The sequence below is a fragment of the Bombus affinis genome, chromosome 2 (assembly GCF_024516045.1).
Source record: "Bombus affinis isolate iyBomAffi1 chromosome 2, iyBomAffi1.2, whole genome shotgun sequence".
NCBI lineage: Eukaryota > Metazoa > Arthropoda > Insecta > Hymenoptera > Apidae > Bombus > Bombus affinis.
The window spans coordinates 16,225,504-16,243,028 of NC_066345.1; the positions used below are offsets into that span (position 1 = coordinate 16,225,504).

General features: G+C 37.2%; 3 protein-coding genes and 1 long non-coding RNA gene across 5 annotated transcripts in view; 2 read left to right on the forward strand and 2 right to left on the reverse strand.

The window, feature by feature from the left end:
- The window catches only part of LOC126926005 (G-protein coupled receptor moody), a 28,850-nt gene extending 25,378 nt beyond the window's left edge, over nucleotides 1-3,472 (reverse strand). Inside the window, exon 1 of the mRNA XM_050742071.1 lies at nucleotides 3,336-3,472. The gene's annotated coding sequence lies outside the window, so the exon portion shown is untranslated. The remainder of the gene's footprint in view (nucleotides 1-3,335) is intronic.
- Nucleotides 3,351-9,927, forward strand: LOC126926089 (G-protein coupled receptor moody). 2 transcript variants are annotated; one of them, XM_050742224.1, is made up of 8 exons: nucleotides 3,351-3,489; nucleotides 3,636-3,776; nucleotides 3,976-4,146; nucleotides 4,674-4,801; nucleotides 4,887-5,040; nucleotides 5,194-5,393; nucleotides 6,210-6,479; nucleotides 8,856-9,927. In XM_050742224.1, the coding sequence occupies exons 1-7, from the start codon at nucleotides 3,410-3,412 to the stop codon at nucleotides 6,440-6,442; spliced, it is 1,107 nt and encodes a 368-aa protein (XP_050598181.1). In that variant the 5' UTR covers nucleotides 3,351-3,409; the 3' UTR covers nucleotides 6,443-6,479; nucleotides 8,856-9,927. The 2 variants fall into 2 exon arrangements, with proteins under 2 accessions (XP_050598181.1, XP_050598178.1); XM_050742221.1 differs by having other exon boundaries at nucleotides 6,210-6,398.
- Nucleotides 9,529-17,473, reverse strand: LOC126926177 (ras-related protein Rab-38-like). Its single transcript, XM_050742320.1, has 6 exons — nucleotides 16,021-17,473; nucleotides 14,662-14,694; nucleotides 13,748-13,844; nucleotides 12,196-12,252; nucleotides 11,627-11,871; nucleotides 9,529-10,750 (listed from the first exon to the last, which is right to left on the reverse strand). The coding sequence occupies exons 1-6, from the start codon at nucleotides 16,121-16,123 to the stop codon at nucleotides 10,626-10,628; spliced, it is 660 nt and encodes a 219-aa protein (XP_050598277.1). The 5' UTR covers nucleotides 16,124-17,473; the 3' UTR covers nucleotides 9,529-10,625.
- Nucleotides 10,881-11,803, forward strand: LOC126926264 (uncharacterized). Its single transcript, XR_007714454.1, has 2 exons — nucleotides 10,881-11,158; nucleotides 11,689-11,803. It is a non-coding gene; the product is annotated as an uncharacterized LOC126926264 (long non-coding RNA).
- Nucleotides 17,474-17,525: the final 52 nt, after the last annotated feature.

Below are 17,525 nucleotides of genomic sequence, written 5' to 3' on the forward strand. Positions count from 1 at the left end.
GTATAGCTTATTTATCGATATCTCTGTCGTTTCCTTCGAAACTATTGTAATTCTGATTCTAATCGCAATTCTAATTCTAATTCTAAATTCCAATTCTAATCCTTCACATCGTATTCTTGCAACGATGAATTCCAGCAAGTAAATCACTCGTCTTTTACAAAAATTGTGGATCATCGTCGACGATATTTTTCTTCCGAAAAATGTCTTTTTCTTTTTTAATGGAGCGTTCATCGTCGGAAAAAATAAATTGCAAATATATTGGATGATTGGTGGAACACTCATCCAGTTCGAGTTAAATCATAGAACGAATCTTTACAGTGAAACGCCACGCAGCACGTCAAACATAACAGGATGCGATAAAAACGACCTTACAGTGAATATAAATTATTATAAGTCGAATTACAGACCGCAAATGACAAACGAGGATAAATAGATAAGAAAAAAGATATACCAGGAAAACGTGTATTGCGGTGAGATACGAACCTTTCATACGCCACTGACGATGTGTTAAAGATAGATATCGTATTGTAGAAATTCCTTGCCAATATGAATAATTCATAATTTCGATGCAATTTGGATATAGCGTTTCTCCTTTAACGTTAATAATATCTCGCAGAGGGAAGAATTAATTAGGATGACGCTGTTCGCAATCGCCTTATATCGTCCTTCGTAAATCCTCCAGATGACCTACTTCCGTCGGATAAAGACAATCTTCCAGTCTGCTCATAAATAATAACACACTAGTTCGGTCACGTTTTATCATCGACGTTCCTTCCATTTGTATCATACAGCTACCTAAACGATCGTAGATTATCCGTAACGATTAGTTCTAGAAACACCAGAGTTCCTTTATTCTGACGATCGTTGAAAGATAATTTGCCATCGTTGGAAACAAAAGGGAGAAACGTTTATCTTTACCTTGATCGTGCTATTGTCGTTGATTTTCTACGCTTCGATCTTACGTGCTTATTTCGACAAACGAAAATGCTTCTGATGTTTCGGAGAAAATGTTTCATAGTAAAATAGGAATGAAAAGTACACATGTGCCGGTAATAGTATTCTTTCGTATTCCATTCAAACGCGAGATGCCGTTCGATACGAGAAAAATACGATCGGGTCGATAATTACCGAAAGAGCGCAGCGAGGTTAGCTTGTTGATCGAGTCGTTTCTTAAATCAGGAAACATCGAAGAATTAAAATGAAATTGATTTGGCCAGCAATTAAATAAAATGAAGAATTACTAGTCAAAGACGAATCGATTTCTGTTGGATATTTAATGGTCGCGAATATGAGAACAATACGATTTATTTTTGACAGAACGAAGACTAAAATAGAGGAATTATCGTCCAGACGATGAATCGACTAGTGTTTACCCAGTTAGCTTAAGAGTACGTAATTAGCGGATGAGTAGAAGCCATACTAAATTCAGAATAATACTCTGTATCGTATTATATTACATCATTGTAACATCATCCACCGATAAGAAATATCAACATTTACATACACGTAAATTTCGTATCTCTTGGCCTAATCAGTATTCGTTTGCGATTCAGCTTGATCGCGTTGATATTCGTCGTTCCACTGTAACTTTCAGATTTCAAATTTATTGTTTAACGAAGTGTAAATATGTATATTTCTTTATTTGATATAATTATTATTCTATTATCTATATTCGTCATGTAGCGTATATTTCGAACTTTCGTGAAAGATTAAACTACGCGCGAGATAAATATTTTTCGCAGCAAAATCTTGTTGTTCTTGCGAGTTCTTCTTTTTTTTTTTTTTTTTTTTTTTTTGTTCTCTACAAGACTTGCAGCGTTTAGACGATCGATGGCGTGCAAATCACGACGACAGAATTATTCGGAACTTTTACGACGCCTAAAATTATTGATCGATCGAACAATTTCCAACGCTACAGTTGCGTAAGTAATTCCAGATCGAATCAGACTGTTTTATTGAATGTGTTTCGATTCGGTTTAGATTGTTTCAAAGCAACGACCCAACTTCCTCTTTACGTCACGCATAATGCATCACTTTGCAAGTTTAGGTCGCGGTTTCCTCTTCGTGGGAATTCACGTCGCCCTGTGTTTATAACGCGTAAATTCACAGGCCTGTAAAATTCAATGAACAAATGTATTCCCTTACAAATGTCTTTTATCTTTTTACTATTGTTATTATTCTCGATACGTTTCGTGACACAACTTCCGAGTTCCATTGACTAACTTTACGATTTTTCTGAGATACGATTGTGCGAGAGGAAACACAGTCTCGAATATTTATAATTCACGATAGAATTATTTACGAATGTATCAACTAATTACACATAGACTAGGGCTAATCGTAAATCATTTATAATTAGACTCGTCGAGATCGCGAATCAGCGGAATCAATGAACGTTCCGATCAATAGTTCGAACGTTTCATTTTAACATCGAAAAATCATTTTTCTGATTTATGAAATTCTGGATATCTCTGAGAAGATGTACACAATTTTTTCGGTTACTCTATGAATATTGTTCACACTCACTCTACGTGTATCTGTTTATAGTCTTACGAGTTCCTCGTCTCGGATTTTAGTCTTTTAAATTTAGTTTCAAATTTAGTTTAAAAATACGATTTAAATTATTAGAGTAAGAGTACAGCGTTTTTGCCATTTCGGAATCGTTCTTCGTTTTTAAGAAAAATCTATGCATACGCGTTACGCGCGAGAGACAGGTCGAACGTAATTGCGTTAAAAGTCAGTAGAACGTTGGCAAACTAACGAAAGAAATAATAGATCAAACGAAATATATCTGGAATGTTATATAACTGAAAAATGACCGAAGCAAGACCTTGTCGCATGTCAACATTTATTACTCGCGACGATCTGATATTAAATGTTGCTGAATCGTTCTAATAATATTGTTACCTCGATACCTGTTACAAGCAGCGATATTAAACACAGAGCAGTATTCGTTTCGCTTTGTTGATCTTCTCTTATCAAACAGTTAGCTGTTTCCGACGAGTATACTCGTCACGAAGAAATGCGAATATTTTGTGTCACGACGTACCCTGTCGGTAATAAAATTACAAGATAAAACAGTCATCTCGTTTACAACTCAATTCCTTGTTCCAGCAACCACGCATACTCCGTGCTTGACGAGTATACTCGTCCTTGCCTATTTTTCGCCACGCGTTTTAGGTACTCGCTTTTCAAAGAGATCGCAACAGCTAACTGACTAATATAACGATATTAGTCTTCACTATCGTTTATCACAGAATATTATATCTACGTGGAATTATTTAAAATTAGAAGACTTATTATTAATTAGAAGACTTAAGCGTTATTTTATTTACCGCTGTTCCTTTCAGGCCACGAAGGTGCTTAGAATCGAGTGAACCGCAGGAAACCAGACGAAATTCCTTTCAAAATGGATAACTTGGCCACATGGTTATTACGCGCTTCCGAGAATAACACGGAAAGTGCGATAATTGACGGCGAAGTATCGAGGTAATTGCGAATGTTATCGATACTCGTAAAAGTAGAAATCAACATTTCTTGAACATACGAAAAATTGATCGATAAAAGGATCTTAATCAAGAAGAACGCTCTATTTGAAACTAGGGAATTTTCAAATTATATCGTTTTACGTACAGATTCCCTAAACCGCTGCAGACGTTCGCAGCTGTGGTCGCGATACTGATTATGATAACTGGACTCGCTGGAAATTTATTGACGATCATTGCTCTGTGCAAGTATCCCAAAGTTCGCAACGTAGCTGCAGCCTTCATTATAAGGTATACAAACATAGAGAATTACATTTTGAAAGTCGTAATTAAATCGTAATTAGATCGTGATTAAGATACAAATATCATTTCGCTATTTACGAACAAAGTCAAGATTCGAAAAGGAGGTGTCTGATCGAAAGACTCGTTGTTTTTTTCTGCTATAAAATCAACGCGTCGCAATAAATTCGAATTTCATTGATTCTTCTAGCCTCTGCGTGGCAGACTTCGTATTCTGCCTTCTTGTACTTCCGTTCGATTCCATCAGATTCATCGATGCAAGTTGGGTAAATATACGGTTTCTCTGCGTTCTCGTGCCTTTCTTGAGGTATGGAAACGTTGGCGTGAGTCTCCTCTCCGTTGCAGCCATTACTATCAACAGGTATGTATTATGTACTTTAGCCGATGGTTCAGCTGAAAGATAAGCCAAGCTACGCTACATTGCGCTAAGTTTACAAATATTTGCTGCGATACATACGGAAGTATTCGTACGCTTACCGTATAGAACATTTTTATTAGTAGCCATACTGCGCGTACTATACAAAGCAACCTGAAATGAAAATTTCATTAGCACAACAAGGAGACACGGGTGTCACGATTCCACTGTATCGTACAATCTTCTTTTACGTGTCTCACTCGCGTTTAAAATTTCTTTGGCCATCGAATATACAACGAAAAAATGATCTAGTCAGACATTTTTACACAGTGACTGTACGGATAGAAAATATCGTATAAATTCTACGGCATAGTACAACATAGCGTGATCTAGTATAACATGGCTAAACTTGCAGCCTGATTTTCCGGCGAATCTCCGGCTTTATTTTTACTGGGGAAAGAATTTATAACGGAGAACCACTTCGTGAAAAAATGTATCTCGCAAGATCAATTACGATATTACGGTAATTTTAGATACATCATGATAGCCCACCACGGATTATACAGCAAAGTTTACAAGAAATATTGGATCGCTTTTATGATCGTATTCTGTTGGTTGTTCTCCTATGGGATGCAGGTGCCCACCCTCTTAGGAATTTGGGGTAAGACATAAAATGCATCACGGTTCGCGCCAACTCGAGGAGCAGCAGTGTTTTATTTTCTGTTATTTGGTCTTTTACGTTTTAGGTAGAATCGACTACGATCCGAATTTAGAAACTTGCTCCATCGTAAAGGACAGCAAAGGCTACTCATCGAAAACCTTTCTTTTCGTGGTGGGTTTCGTGATACCCTGCGTAATAATCGTTGGATGTTACACTAAGATATTTTGGGTCGTACACAGGTAGACTTATTTGCTTCTGTATTTATAAATTAAGAAAGTATTTTCAAAAATATCTCATACGTTCTCGATGACTCGATTCGTATCGCAAATGCTCGAAATATATTTCACGAAATATATACAGACGTACGTTGAAATGTCTCTCCTGGTTCGTAGATCCGAGACAAGAATGCGAAAGCACGCGTCTCCGACGATAAAATCGCCGCATACACCCGGCAGGGATACCAGAGAGATCAAACAGAGACGTAGCGAATGGCGAATCACGAAAATGGTACTAGCCATTTTCCTCAGTTTCGTCGCCTGTTACCTTCCAATTACCATCGTTAAAGTCTTCGACGCCGAAGTTAGATATCCAGGTAATATATCTCATGAATCTACCTATTTACCATCAATACATTAACGTACCAACGACTGTGTATTAATATAAAACCTTTAGAACAGCGTAGAGCCATTAGTAAAATTGTCCTACCTTTGCGATATGAAAAATAATAAAATCAATAGCCATCGTTCCTTAAACTTGGTCAACTCTATGGTGTCCTCCCGCTCTATCGAACACGTGCCTTTATCACGTCACACTGATATAGTTGCTAGAATGTATAATACTGCGAATAAGCACTCGGATCAAGCAGACTTGTTCTTCGATTGCCTGCTACGATGCAAGGAATTTCTCATTCTGTATGGTTTCAACTAATATTTGAATATTTTATTAAAAGTCAACGAGCCTATTTAAAGATACTTCTGGCAACGTTTCTCAGCTTGAAAACAATTGTTTCAAAATCAAAACAAACTCTGATATTACGACCGATATTATATTTCATTTATATTATTTTATTGAATTATACATGATCCATTTTGTCTTACTAAGATAAAGAGCACAACATTTGACGGCAAATTAGGTTTCATGTTTGTACAAAGATGCAAAATTGTTGCAAAAGACACGTTCGTAAGAGAAAGACACCTCTGGGACAACCAAACGCGATATTTTAGGATTAGTCTGAGGGATAAGCTCTATACGTCGTACAGACTGTCCGCAGTTCAGACAATTGATTGGATTGTTTCGAGCTTATTACAAGACGATTTAATTACAACGATTTCCAATTTGTTTTTTCACCTGGCAACAAAGCGCGATCGTCCGTAAACCATTGTATGTTACATCCTGTTTCTTGTCATAGAATTTCACGTTTTGGGCTACCTGCTCCTCTACTTTGCCTCCTGCGTGAACCCGATCATTTACGTGATCATGAACAAGCAATACAGACAAGCGTACGCTGGCGTGATAGGATGTTCGCGGATAAGGGCGAGTCTGTCACCCTATGGGAGCAGCGCGCCTGGTCATCATCAACAGCAGGACTACGGCCAAGGTAACTTCGAGCACCGTCGCGTGGTAACGCTCACCAAGCTCTGACCGAACGCGAGCTAAGCGACCACACTTCGCTCACTTCGTAAGTCAAGGGCACAATTCGCTGCTTTCTAAGATCGCAATTGGTCACGCGTGCATGCACACGTCTTTCATTTTTCATCTCGTATTTTGTCATCTTTGTCACCTCATCTTCGTCTCGTATGGCCGCTAAATATTAACGAAATAATTACATTTTATTACGCTTTATATCCTGACAATTAAGTTTCAGCCGCTAACAATTACGCTTTAATATCGATTCCACTTCTGTAAAAAGATTGCTTCGGAAATTCTAATCGAGCGATTTAAAATTGCTAGAGTTTCTAAAGCCAACCGATCTCTTCCAAACGATTACAAAAGCTCTCCGTATAATAGAATTCTATTCAACTTTGAATTCTCTTTGCACACGTTAAAAGAATCTGTCGAGGTTTATGCGTAGAGGATGGTTGGTACGTGAGATTTAAAGTATGAGATTGCTCGTTCTTGAAACCGTCGAATATATTTAAAATAATAAATTACTGTACAGCCTGTATACGTGGGTCGTTAATACAAAGTATAAATCGCAAAATAAAATCGCGAATAAATACTCTTTAATGCTCGTCGCGTAACTCGGTACATACTCGAAGATACTGTTAAATACTGTTAGATACTGTTATACTGTTAGAACTGATAACCCTTAGAGTGCTGAATACTCGCGGCCTATTACCCTGTCCTATTTTTGGACCAGGTTTTCAGGACAGAAAAGGAAAAAAAACAATATCGTACATAAGCACCACTCTACAGCGGCTTAAATTTAAGTTACAAATGTAATCTTATTGTTGTTATTTTATATTTTGGAGGTAGGATCGCGTTAGTTATTATTATATTATCTGGATAATAAATCCACACTTCTCGGAGCAGAAAAACCTTTATTGCACACACTTGGAAGGAACACGAACGAATGAAAGAAAAACAAGAGAAGCCTTAAAACTATCGATCAGGTCTATCGACCGTGTCTAGTAATAACTTCTAGTTACTCCTTTTGTAACTAGCCGTCAGCATGTAGATGGCGAGCGAGAACTCACGTTGTTATTTTCAACACTTATAAAAAGAAGATGTAATATTGCTATGTCGTACCGTCGCGTATCGGTACTTTTGTCTGAACCACTCCATAACAAGAATTCACCGTTTATTATGGAAAATGCAAATATGTATATGTACGGACGGCTAGCGCCGACGATCGCTGTGGACGGAATACTTTTTCGTTAGACCGAACTCTGTCGATTGACTATTCAAAGCGCAAATCGTAATAAGTTATAGTAATTCTTCTGCACGAGATTAAATGATTCAAGAGCGTTATTTTTTGGTATTAATTATTTATTATAAACATTGAAATTTACAATTAACTAGAATTTGGGTAATAAACTAGAAAACAATAAACTAGAAAATTAAATTTAGTAAATATAACACAAGTTAATAATTCAGTTGCGTGCGCAAAATTTCAAAACGATTATCGATACATAATCCGACATCGCATTTTCCGCATTCTCTTACTTTTCACACAAACAATACATTTTCTTCTTGATAATTAGATGCGACTGTCCGCGAAACGGTAGACGACTGTTATAACGAGCCATTATTGGCATTTGTTTACTGCCGTTACCAAGGAATGCGTTTATATTTATCTCACACAAACGTAATAGCATTACTTCTGCGTAGGTGTTCGGAAAAATTGACAAACGCATACATGCGTCCTTAGTCCACACCCATAGCTTTCGCCAGTCGCGTATATGCGCCCATAGCACTCTAAGGGATAACTGATCGATGATTGGCTGCTGTCTGATAGATACTGTTAGATACCGTTCTGCTCGCGAGCGACATTATTTTGCCCGGAGTTCGTTTGTCATTACGTTCCATGCGTCAAGGCTGTGTCAATACTCCGAGGCAAAACAACAACATGAGTCACTCTCGATTCGCGTCGTTCTTTGACTCCTGTGCCGCTACAAATCCTAATATCATCTTTATATCTGTGGTAACTTGTTATTCTGGAAAATATCAACTAACAGCTTGTATAAGTAGACTTGGTAGGTCATAACGTATATAAAACTACGATATAATTTCATAGTAATCGCTAGACGAAGCAAAGTATGGAAACGTGGAAGATCAACAACTGTCTCGTTCGTTTTCCCGCCAATTAATTCCGTAGATTTAGCAAACGTCCCAGTGGCCTGTTAACGTTTCTATCCTAAGCCTAAACTCTTTGAATCACAGCGGAGTAGAAACTACAGCGGACTAACGATACTCGCGATTCATTTTCCCTCCTATCTCCGTTAACGGCTTTCCGCTTGCTGCTAGACGACACACATCGTTTGTCGAAGCACGCGTTCGAAAGAGAACCGGCATTACGAATTGATTCGCATTCGCACCATGTTTCTTTTTTCAGATTATTCGAAGGACTTCAGTAAGACGATGGTGTCGACAGTCTCCATTGCTATGAATCCAGTGAGCAACTCGCGTTTCGAGGAGTAAGCTTGATTCTGCGATTGAACTGGCCAGAGAAGGCGAAACGTACGAAGAATATTAATCGAACCGTGAGGACAAAATGTCAGTATTCAGAGTGTTTCGTAACGGAAATTTGTATTATCCATTTCGATGGGAGATCGAGAAGATCCATGGAAACGCATACAGTAGGAACTCGATTAACTTGCTGATCAAAAACAGCGAGAAGATATACTCAGTGCGTAAGATAAGTCTGAATTTAAAAAACAAAGATAAATATTTCGTGCAGATCTTATACAGGCTAGTCGAACGATCGAAGGGTTGCTCGTTTTTATCGAAGAACAAAGCTACAAGTCGAAAACAAAGTCGAACAGCGTACACGTTTGTACGATATCGTAATTGCAATCTTTGTCCATGACTAAAATGAATTTCGCGTCTGAAATGCTATGATAAAACTTGTATTTACTACGATTAAGCGTATAAGTAAACTGTAGAGGAAGAGAAAAGAAAGAAAATGGTCGTTGAAAGAGGAGAGAATGTAAATAGGGATCTGCGAACGGTATACATAATTGTTTAGAGGTTTAAGAGAATAGAGGAAAACTAAAGACACACAGCAGTGCTGTTGTTAGATTTATTTAGATTAGTTTAAAGCAAAACGTGGCCAATATAGTATAATAAATGATACGTTATTTGTCGACCGACAAATTGCATATTGTAAAACTTGGCAAGGAATACCAAGTATATTTAATTTTGTAGCACACTGGAACGAGTGTCGAATATTTACCAAAGGTAACACGTGAATACGTTTGTACATAGATGTTACGTGTTAATTCTTGTTACCACGATGTAAAAATACAATGAGAATGTAATAGCGAATTTTAAAGACATTCGTAACTCGCGATGTTACGAGTTCGCTTCATATTTATTTATAATATTTCTCCTGATTGATTTACGAACGCAAATAATGTTAAAGAGTTATCAAAGTACAAATTAAATAAATCTATCGATTTAAACGATTCCTCGTTGTTCTTACTCCTTGATCTCGTACATAGAAACGCTTAAATAAAACTGTTTGTTTTAGATTTGTTTTAGATAAAATACGCAATTATTATCTTATAACGATAGATGTAACGTTAAATACGAAGAAATATAAAAAGTTGAGCTGCATGGAATTATCCGCTCGATAGTTACGTTAAAGGAAACAAAGATCCTACTGCCTTAAAAATCTATTCTGCATTCTAAAATAAATATTCGTAATTTCTCTCCGCGATACATGTCTGCGAACGTTCACATCGTTGTGCATAAGACTATTATTCGGCATGTAACAAATGCAAATAAGACTATTATCCGACATATAAAGAATGCAAATAAGACTATTATCCGACGTGTAAAAAATTGGTAATCTCTTCGGGATTATCTTTACTTGTTAATTATTAGCCGAGATAAAAACTCCGTCGCCCTAGAAATTCATCGTACGTGTATCTTCAAACAAATATGTTTAATTTCGCTGCAGCATTTTGATACTTTCGGATTATTACGAGTATCTGTAACATGTCAACGTCCACTGACATGCACCTACGGATTACGATTAATCGTTATAAACGTATTAAAGTATACGCATGGCTGATAAATTAAAATCGTACAGAAAAGTCGAGTCTCTCGAACGTGCATCATCGTGGTGCGATCAACGCGCAAACTATTTATAATTGCTCGATTATAATTTGCAACATTCGCTCCTTTTTCGAATCTTAGAATTATCTCGCAATCGTACGGAATCACGAATATCAACGTCGATTTTGGTCTTCAGCACGTTCTCCACGAGATAACGCATCGCCACGTCTGAAACACAGATACGAAATTAGGCTAGTAAAATATTAGTATCATTATCAAACGAGAAATTCCTCTTGCTAAATTTCCTCTACCTATGCTCTGGCGATTTATATTACGACAAGCAACATGGCAATTGTTAAATAGTATTTGTTAAGCAGTACGATTTATTTTTAGCCTACTTGCCACGACAGGAATTCCGTTTACAATTATTCTCCCTATCGCCTCGCCACTCTCGCTTAAGCATCCCACGAACACCCACGCGCACCCATCCACTCGCTCGCATCGCCTAATTTTACCATTATTTTACTACCACGTATCTACCGTCTACCATCCGACTCTCGACTATTACACGCGTCCATCGTCTGTTGCATCTTCACGATGATCAATCTTACGAATCATCGATCTTTAGCTAAAAAGGTAAACGTCTAATTTATCTACTCGTCTAGATTCCTCCCTCCCTTTCCCTTCCTATCTTTTCCAATTTCCTCAGCCAGGATTTCCTTTTCCTTCCTCGGTCCCTGTCTCTGCCATATCGATCCACCTTTCTAATTGCCGCAATCGTACAGCAACGAAGCAACCAGCAATTGCCGGTTTATCTAATAATCGGTTTATTTAATAAAAGCGTCGCATCTCCGTTTAATTATGAAAACGCGGTTGTTCGTGCGGTTTCCCATTTTCGTAAAATACAAAATGAGACAAAGTAAGTGGAAATGGAATTGACCGAGTCTATGGAACGAAACAGAGGTTCATTCTTGTCTACCAATTAACGAGCAATTAACTTCGCGTATGAGGAGATGCTTCGGGTATCTTTAAAGGTCTCGCGAGATCTTGCACTTTGAAATTTCTCAGGAATAAATGGAAATGCAGAATTTGTCGCATACTTACCGATATTCGTATTTTCTTTGGCAGACGTTACATACCAGGCACCGATGTTGTTCTCTTTGCAGAATTTGGCAATTTGTTCGCTGGGTACCACCGGGCAAGGAATATCACATTTGTTCGCCAAGAGGACGACCGGTATCTCCGAACCATCTGGGAGCGTGACTTTTTCCCGTAGGTCGCTCAACCATTTTTTGATCGACTGAAACGTGGCTATTCGCGAAATATCGAACACCAAGGCCGCAGCTACTCTGAAAATTAAACGCAAAATTATCGCGGTATTATCGTACGATTTTATCGGCCTAAAAATAGCCCGTATAGCCTAATCGGATTAACGTTTAAAAATAAATCTTCAAATGCTGCGACAAAATTTAATTAACCCTCGATTAAGATAGAACTAGACGTTGTTGTGGTTTATAGTCTTTTTTAAATGATTTTATCCGTGTGACTTTATCGTATGGATATATAGCTATAAAGGTAATAAGAAAAGAAATTATTGTTGCACTCGCGACGAATAATTTTCTTAGCGAATTACACGTATCTTGTAATTTCCAATAATTACAGTAACTACTTACGCATATTTGTAATAAACTCTGGTCATGTATCCGAACCTTTCGTGGCCAGCGACATCCCTAAAAATAGAAATCAACGGTGATAACAATGTGTTTTCTGCATCGAGATAGTAATTATATTTATTTATCTGTAGAATTTGTAGAATAGATCTCTCTCGATTACTCGGTCAGAAACTTCGTTTGAAAATACCGATCTTTCTAAATTCGTCGTATTTCTTTCCCTCGATTTTCTTCCGATTAATAAACAATCACAAAACTATCGTAAAAGTATTATATCACGTCGTTGTATTTTTACAAGTTACTAATTAACGATAGATATACGTAAAATTGGTCTCGACTTGTAATATTATACAACGTATCTTCTTTACAAAATTATTAAAAGATATATAGCAATTTATGTTAATAATAATTAACAGAAAATTAATTTTCTTTCTCGAACGAGGAAGAAATTGAATCGTAAAAGGACTAATTCTGGTACACGATGATTTAACTTCGATCAACGAATATATGTTTCTCGTGTGTTTCATGCTATACGATTTCGATGATTCTACCGAATTAACATCTTTACAAAATTATTGAAAAATGTATAGCAATTTATGTTAGTGGTAATTAACAGAAAACGGACGAGGAAGAAATTGAATCGTAAAAGGACTAATTCTGATACACGATGATTTAACTTCGATCAACGAATATATGTTTCTCGTGTGTTTCATGCTATACGATTTCGATGATTCTACCGAATTAACATCTTTACAAAATTATTGAAAAATATATAGCAATTTATGTTAGTAATAATTAACAAAAAACGGAGGAGGAAGAAATTGAATCGTAAAAGGACTAATTCTGGTACACGATGATTTAACTTCGATCAACGAATATATGTTTCTCGTGTGTTTCATGCTATACGATTTCGATGATTCTACCGAATTAACATCTTTACAAAATTATTGAAAAATGTATAGCAATTTATGTTAGTGGTAATTAACAGAAAACGGACGAGGAAGAAATTGAATCGTAAAAGGAATAATTCTGGTACACGATGATTTAACTTCGATCAACGAATATATGTTTCTCGCGTGTTTCATGCTATACAATTTCGATGATTCTATCGAATTAACATCTTTACAAAATTATTGAAAAATGTATAGCAATTTATGTTAGTAGTAATTAACAGAAAACGGACGAGGAAGAAATTGTATCGTAAAAGAACTAATTCTGATACACGATGATTTAACTTCGATCAACGAATATATGTTTCTCGTGTGTTTCATGCTATACGATTTCGATGATTCTACCGAATTAACATCTTTACAAAATTATTGAAAAATGTATAGCAAATTATGTTAATAATAATTAACAGAAAACTAATTTTCTTTCTCGGACGAGGAAGAAATTGAATCGTAAAAGGACTAATTCTGATACACGATGATTAAACTTCGATCCACGAAACGTCCAATATATGTTTCTCGTGTATCTTCATGCTACACGGTGTCGATGATTCTACCGAATTAACACGCGAAATAACCAGCAGGAAAACAAACTGATAAAGCAATACCATAATTGTAAGTTAATTTTAGTAAACCGGTCCCAGTCGACTGCCTTTATTGCGAAATCGGCGCCTATGGTAATCTTATAATTGGACGTAAACTTTCCTGAAAAAAGAGAAACATCGATCAATCATTGAAGAATACTGACGTACAAATCTACGTATTAAGGCAAAGCAGAAGAAATCGAAGATATTTCATAATAACGAGCAACGTTATTCTCGATCGTTAATAACCAACTAATTACTTATAACGAAGCTTATGCACAATTCACAATATTATCGGTTAAGGAGGAACACGTTTCTTTCTTGTTAAAAATAACGAATACTTCAATGAGAACGTTATTTACGCTTATTTACAGAGATACGAAAGAATAATGAGAAGATAACTAACATCATCGTTAACCTTCACACGTTACGGAGCATATCCCATTGTTCTTTCATATTTCTCTTGCGATTAATTCGATGAAAAATCAAAGAAGCATGAGAAGAAGAGCCGCAGAATGTCGAAGCTTAACTAGCTCGGATTAAGAGCACGGAAAATGACTTCAATATTCATAGACTTTGATAATTAGATTTTGACTTGTATAATTCTACATTAAATGTATACAACATCCGAATATACAAACATCGCTTTTACATATTTAAAATGATTTATCAGAACCTCCTGCAATTTTAGTCAGTTTCTTAATTACCGCTATCCTACGATTTCATTTTCAGACGTTCGTAGTTTCAAACAAATTTGTAGTTTCTTTGAATCGAAATCTAGCGAACTCCTTAAACCCACAGTGTGCATTTCACTCGTTCTTAAAGAGAGTTTCCTTTAATTTGAGAAGAGAGAAAGAAAAGAGAAAACTGCAAGTCGTACACAAATTTCTCTGTAATCAGACTTTACGCAACAATGTATGTACTAATATTTATATTACCTTCTGTGTATCTTCTAACCAATGCCGTCTTTCCTGGAAAACAATAATAAATTTTTAAGTAAAAAATAAGGATCACAGAAGGAACAAAAGTAAATTCCACGAAAATTACGATTTTAGAATTTTTATAAAATTAGAATATTCTTGCAGGTTGTGTATGATGTGTGAGAAAAAGTAGGTCTCAGATAAATTTATCATGCGTATTTATACCTAAAGTTCAAGTTGAGTTCAAGTTGAATTCAAGTCGTATTCAACTTGAGGTTTATATTAAATTTCCCTTTGCTTTTAATTCTAATCTAGAGAGACTACAAGAGTACAGGTTTCCCATGAAGAGAAACAACAGCGATATAAAATTCCAACGTTTCCTAACATTTTTAATTTCAAACTTCCACCATAAAATGTCATGTTACTGTTTTCTCAAGAGCGATCGTGTACGTTGCATTTTGCATCGACGTTTCGTAGACATCGCGCTTTTGACAGACCCGAAGAAATAGCTTGCAACATCTACGAAACATTGCCGTTTAACATTAAACGTATTAAAATACTTTGATACATTTCGTACTGATCGCATAAAAGTATCTCTTTTCTCTCTTTTTTTTTTTTTTTTTTTTTTTAATTAATATCGAACATTTCTTCCGCGTACTTTTTCAAATCGTGTAAAGCATTTTCAAATTATATGTGTCGCAATACACGTGTGAGAATTTTATATAAAAATAAAAAAATCCGCCGTTAAGCGGAAAATAGAAATGCGGAGGAGACGTGTTTTTACGTGACCGGCGCGAAGTACTTTTCGTTGACGCGTTTCGCTCGCTTTAAACAACGTTCTAGTCAAAGTGTCTGCCGATCGAGAACGATACACATCCATTACTGCTGCATATACTCGCTATTGTTACTCGTATAAACAATAAATCGTAGGTCGGAATTGTAAATCTGGCGTAACAGATAGCAACTTTATTCCAGAAATACTTTCGGCTCCCTCGACAAGGAGGAAGAACAAAGCTCGCGAGAAGTAATTCTCATTGATAATTTTTAACTTACTTTCGCTATTATCCACGCGCTTTTCTCATTAATCGGATTATGCGAGTTACGATGAGCTCGAAACACCGAATGTCATGGGATAGTGGATCGTTCGAATTTACATACAAAACTGTGTCAGTTGCAAAGCGAGCATCATCATTACGTACCACGACCATCGAATAACCAAATTTCCACGACGCGAGAACCTACGAAACAGAGGGTCGACCGTCTCTGTCAAATTGCATGTATTATCGCGATAAGTTGGAATAAAACTACGACGATACTAACGGATGGAAAACGACGGCGGATTTTTCAAAAAGGAATTTTAAAACGTCCTGGACGCACCGACACCATAGTCACCGATTACGAGGAACTTGAAGAGCAGCTCTTTGTGGGCGATATTGGACAGAAGAATGTCCGAGTCTCTCCTCGGCTTCCGTAAGTTCATCTCCTCTTCACGGTTGTGTATCTCGTTGCAAATCGACGAAAGCACGGCTGATGGTCCCACCGGCGATTGTATTTAGCTCGGCTGGTAAACTGACAAACGAAAGAAAGCGAGTAGCTCGACCTCGATGGCTCAAGGGGTCGACACACGACGTCTCTTGCCTCCCGATGTATAATCTATCGTGTTCCAGCACGCTATCGCCTTTTCCTGTGCTCGTAAACACTCGGTTTCCCTTCGTTTTCAACGCTCGGACCTTGTTACGCCCGGTGACTCCTCGCGTAAACTAAAATCCATCCCTCGATCGGGACGTTCCTTACGATCATTGCTCCATCAAATAAAAACTGGGAAGGTAGGATTTTTTCATATTCAACGGTCATTTCCATACGTAAGCGACCAGTGGTAGAGCGACCAACACCCGGTAGTAATTTTCCTCTGCGATAGCATTGTCACCGAACTTCACTGATTCGTCATCTTTAGATCAGTCAACATCCTTTGACTAGTTTTCCATACGTTGGCCAGTCAATGTCTTGATTGCTTTGTCAGCCTTGGATCAAATATCTATTTAACTTGTATCTACACCCACCGAGTGTAACTATCTATGTTTACAAAGTTGTTGGAATAAGATGTATATCGTGACCTGTCGCTCCAGTGTTATAATCGGTTCAATCACCTCTATTATCCTAAACAAAATAAGGGACCGATCATTTCGTGGCATCGATTATGTAATCGTAACGGGAATTTGCGACTCCCGTTGGCGCGCTTCCTCGCGATCGCGTCTCTCCACGAACGGTCCAACAGACCTCTTCTCCTACAAAATGTCCATATAATAATAAGCTTCTTATTTTGATAACGTCACACCGATACAACAAGTGTCTTTGGTAATTGTTGCAACATAGTATTTCGTATTCGGTTAGCTTCCTTTTTACCTTGACAAGAATGCAAGAGAATAAATCGCGAATAAAAAGATTCGTACGGCTAATCTTCGTATTTTGCACCGACTGGCGCAACTCTAAATTTAAACATCGCCTGCCGTAAGAAACAGAGGCGCGAAGAACGAAAATTGAGAAATGCAGTTTATCGCGCTTTCCTTATGCGATCTTCGTGCGAAATTCCATCGTTGTTGAACAAATTACAAATTCGAGTCTTCGTCGATCGTCGCGTGAAAAATTGCGAGACGCGTTACTAGTAAAAGCTACGAGAGTAAGCACGCGGTTGTCGCCGGACGAGCTGCCCACGCCGATTTTATCGAGACGCTTCGGAACAGCGTGGATTCTCTGCTGCCACGAATAAGTCGACTCATTTATATTTAAACTACATATAATACTGCGACGTTAACGTCGTTTCGATGTCATCCATAGTCCGTATCGCTAAGCGGATGATAACGTTTAATCTGCTTCTGGTACGC

Excerpts from the sequence above, each read along its gene's own strand:
- LOC126926089 (XM_050742221.1), top strand. The coding sequence starts at position 3,410 with ATGGATAACTTGGCCACATGGTTATTACGCGCTTCCGAGAATAACACG. Across the intron at positions 3,490-3,635 it reads ATTGACGGCGAAGTATCGAG|ATTCCCTAAACCGCTGCAGA; the intron begins GTAATTGCGAAT and ends TTTTACGTACAG. Across the intron at positions 4,147-4,673 it reads GCAGCCATTACTATCAACAG|ATACATCATGATAGCCCACC; the intron begins GTATGTATTATG and ends CGGTAATTTTAG.
- LOC126926177 (XM_050742320.1), bottom strand. The coding sequence starts at position 16,123 with ATGAACTTACGGAAGCCGAGGAGAGACTCGGACATTCTTCTGTCCAAT. Across the intron at positions 12,253-13,747 it reads AAAATTAACTTACAATTATG|GGATGTCGCTGGCCACGAAA; the intron begins GTATTGCTTTAT and ends TTCTATTTTTAG. Across the intron at positions 11,872-12,195 it reads AGAGTTTATTACAAATATGC|AGTAGCTGCGGCCTTGGTGT; the intron begins GTAAGTAGTTAC and ends TTTAATTTTCAG.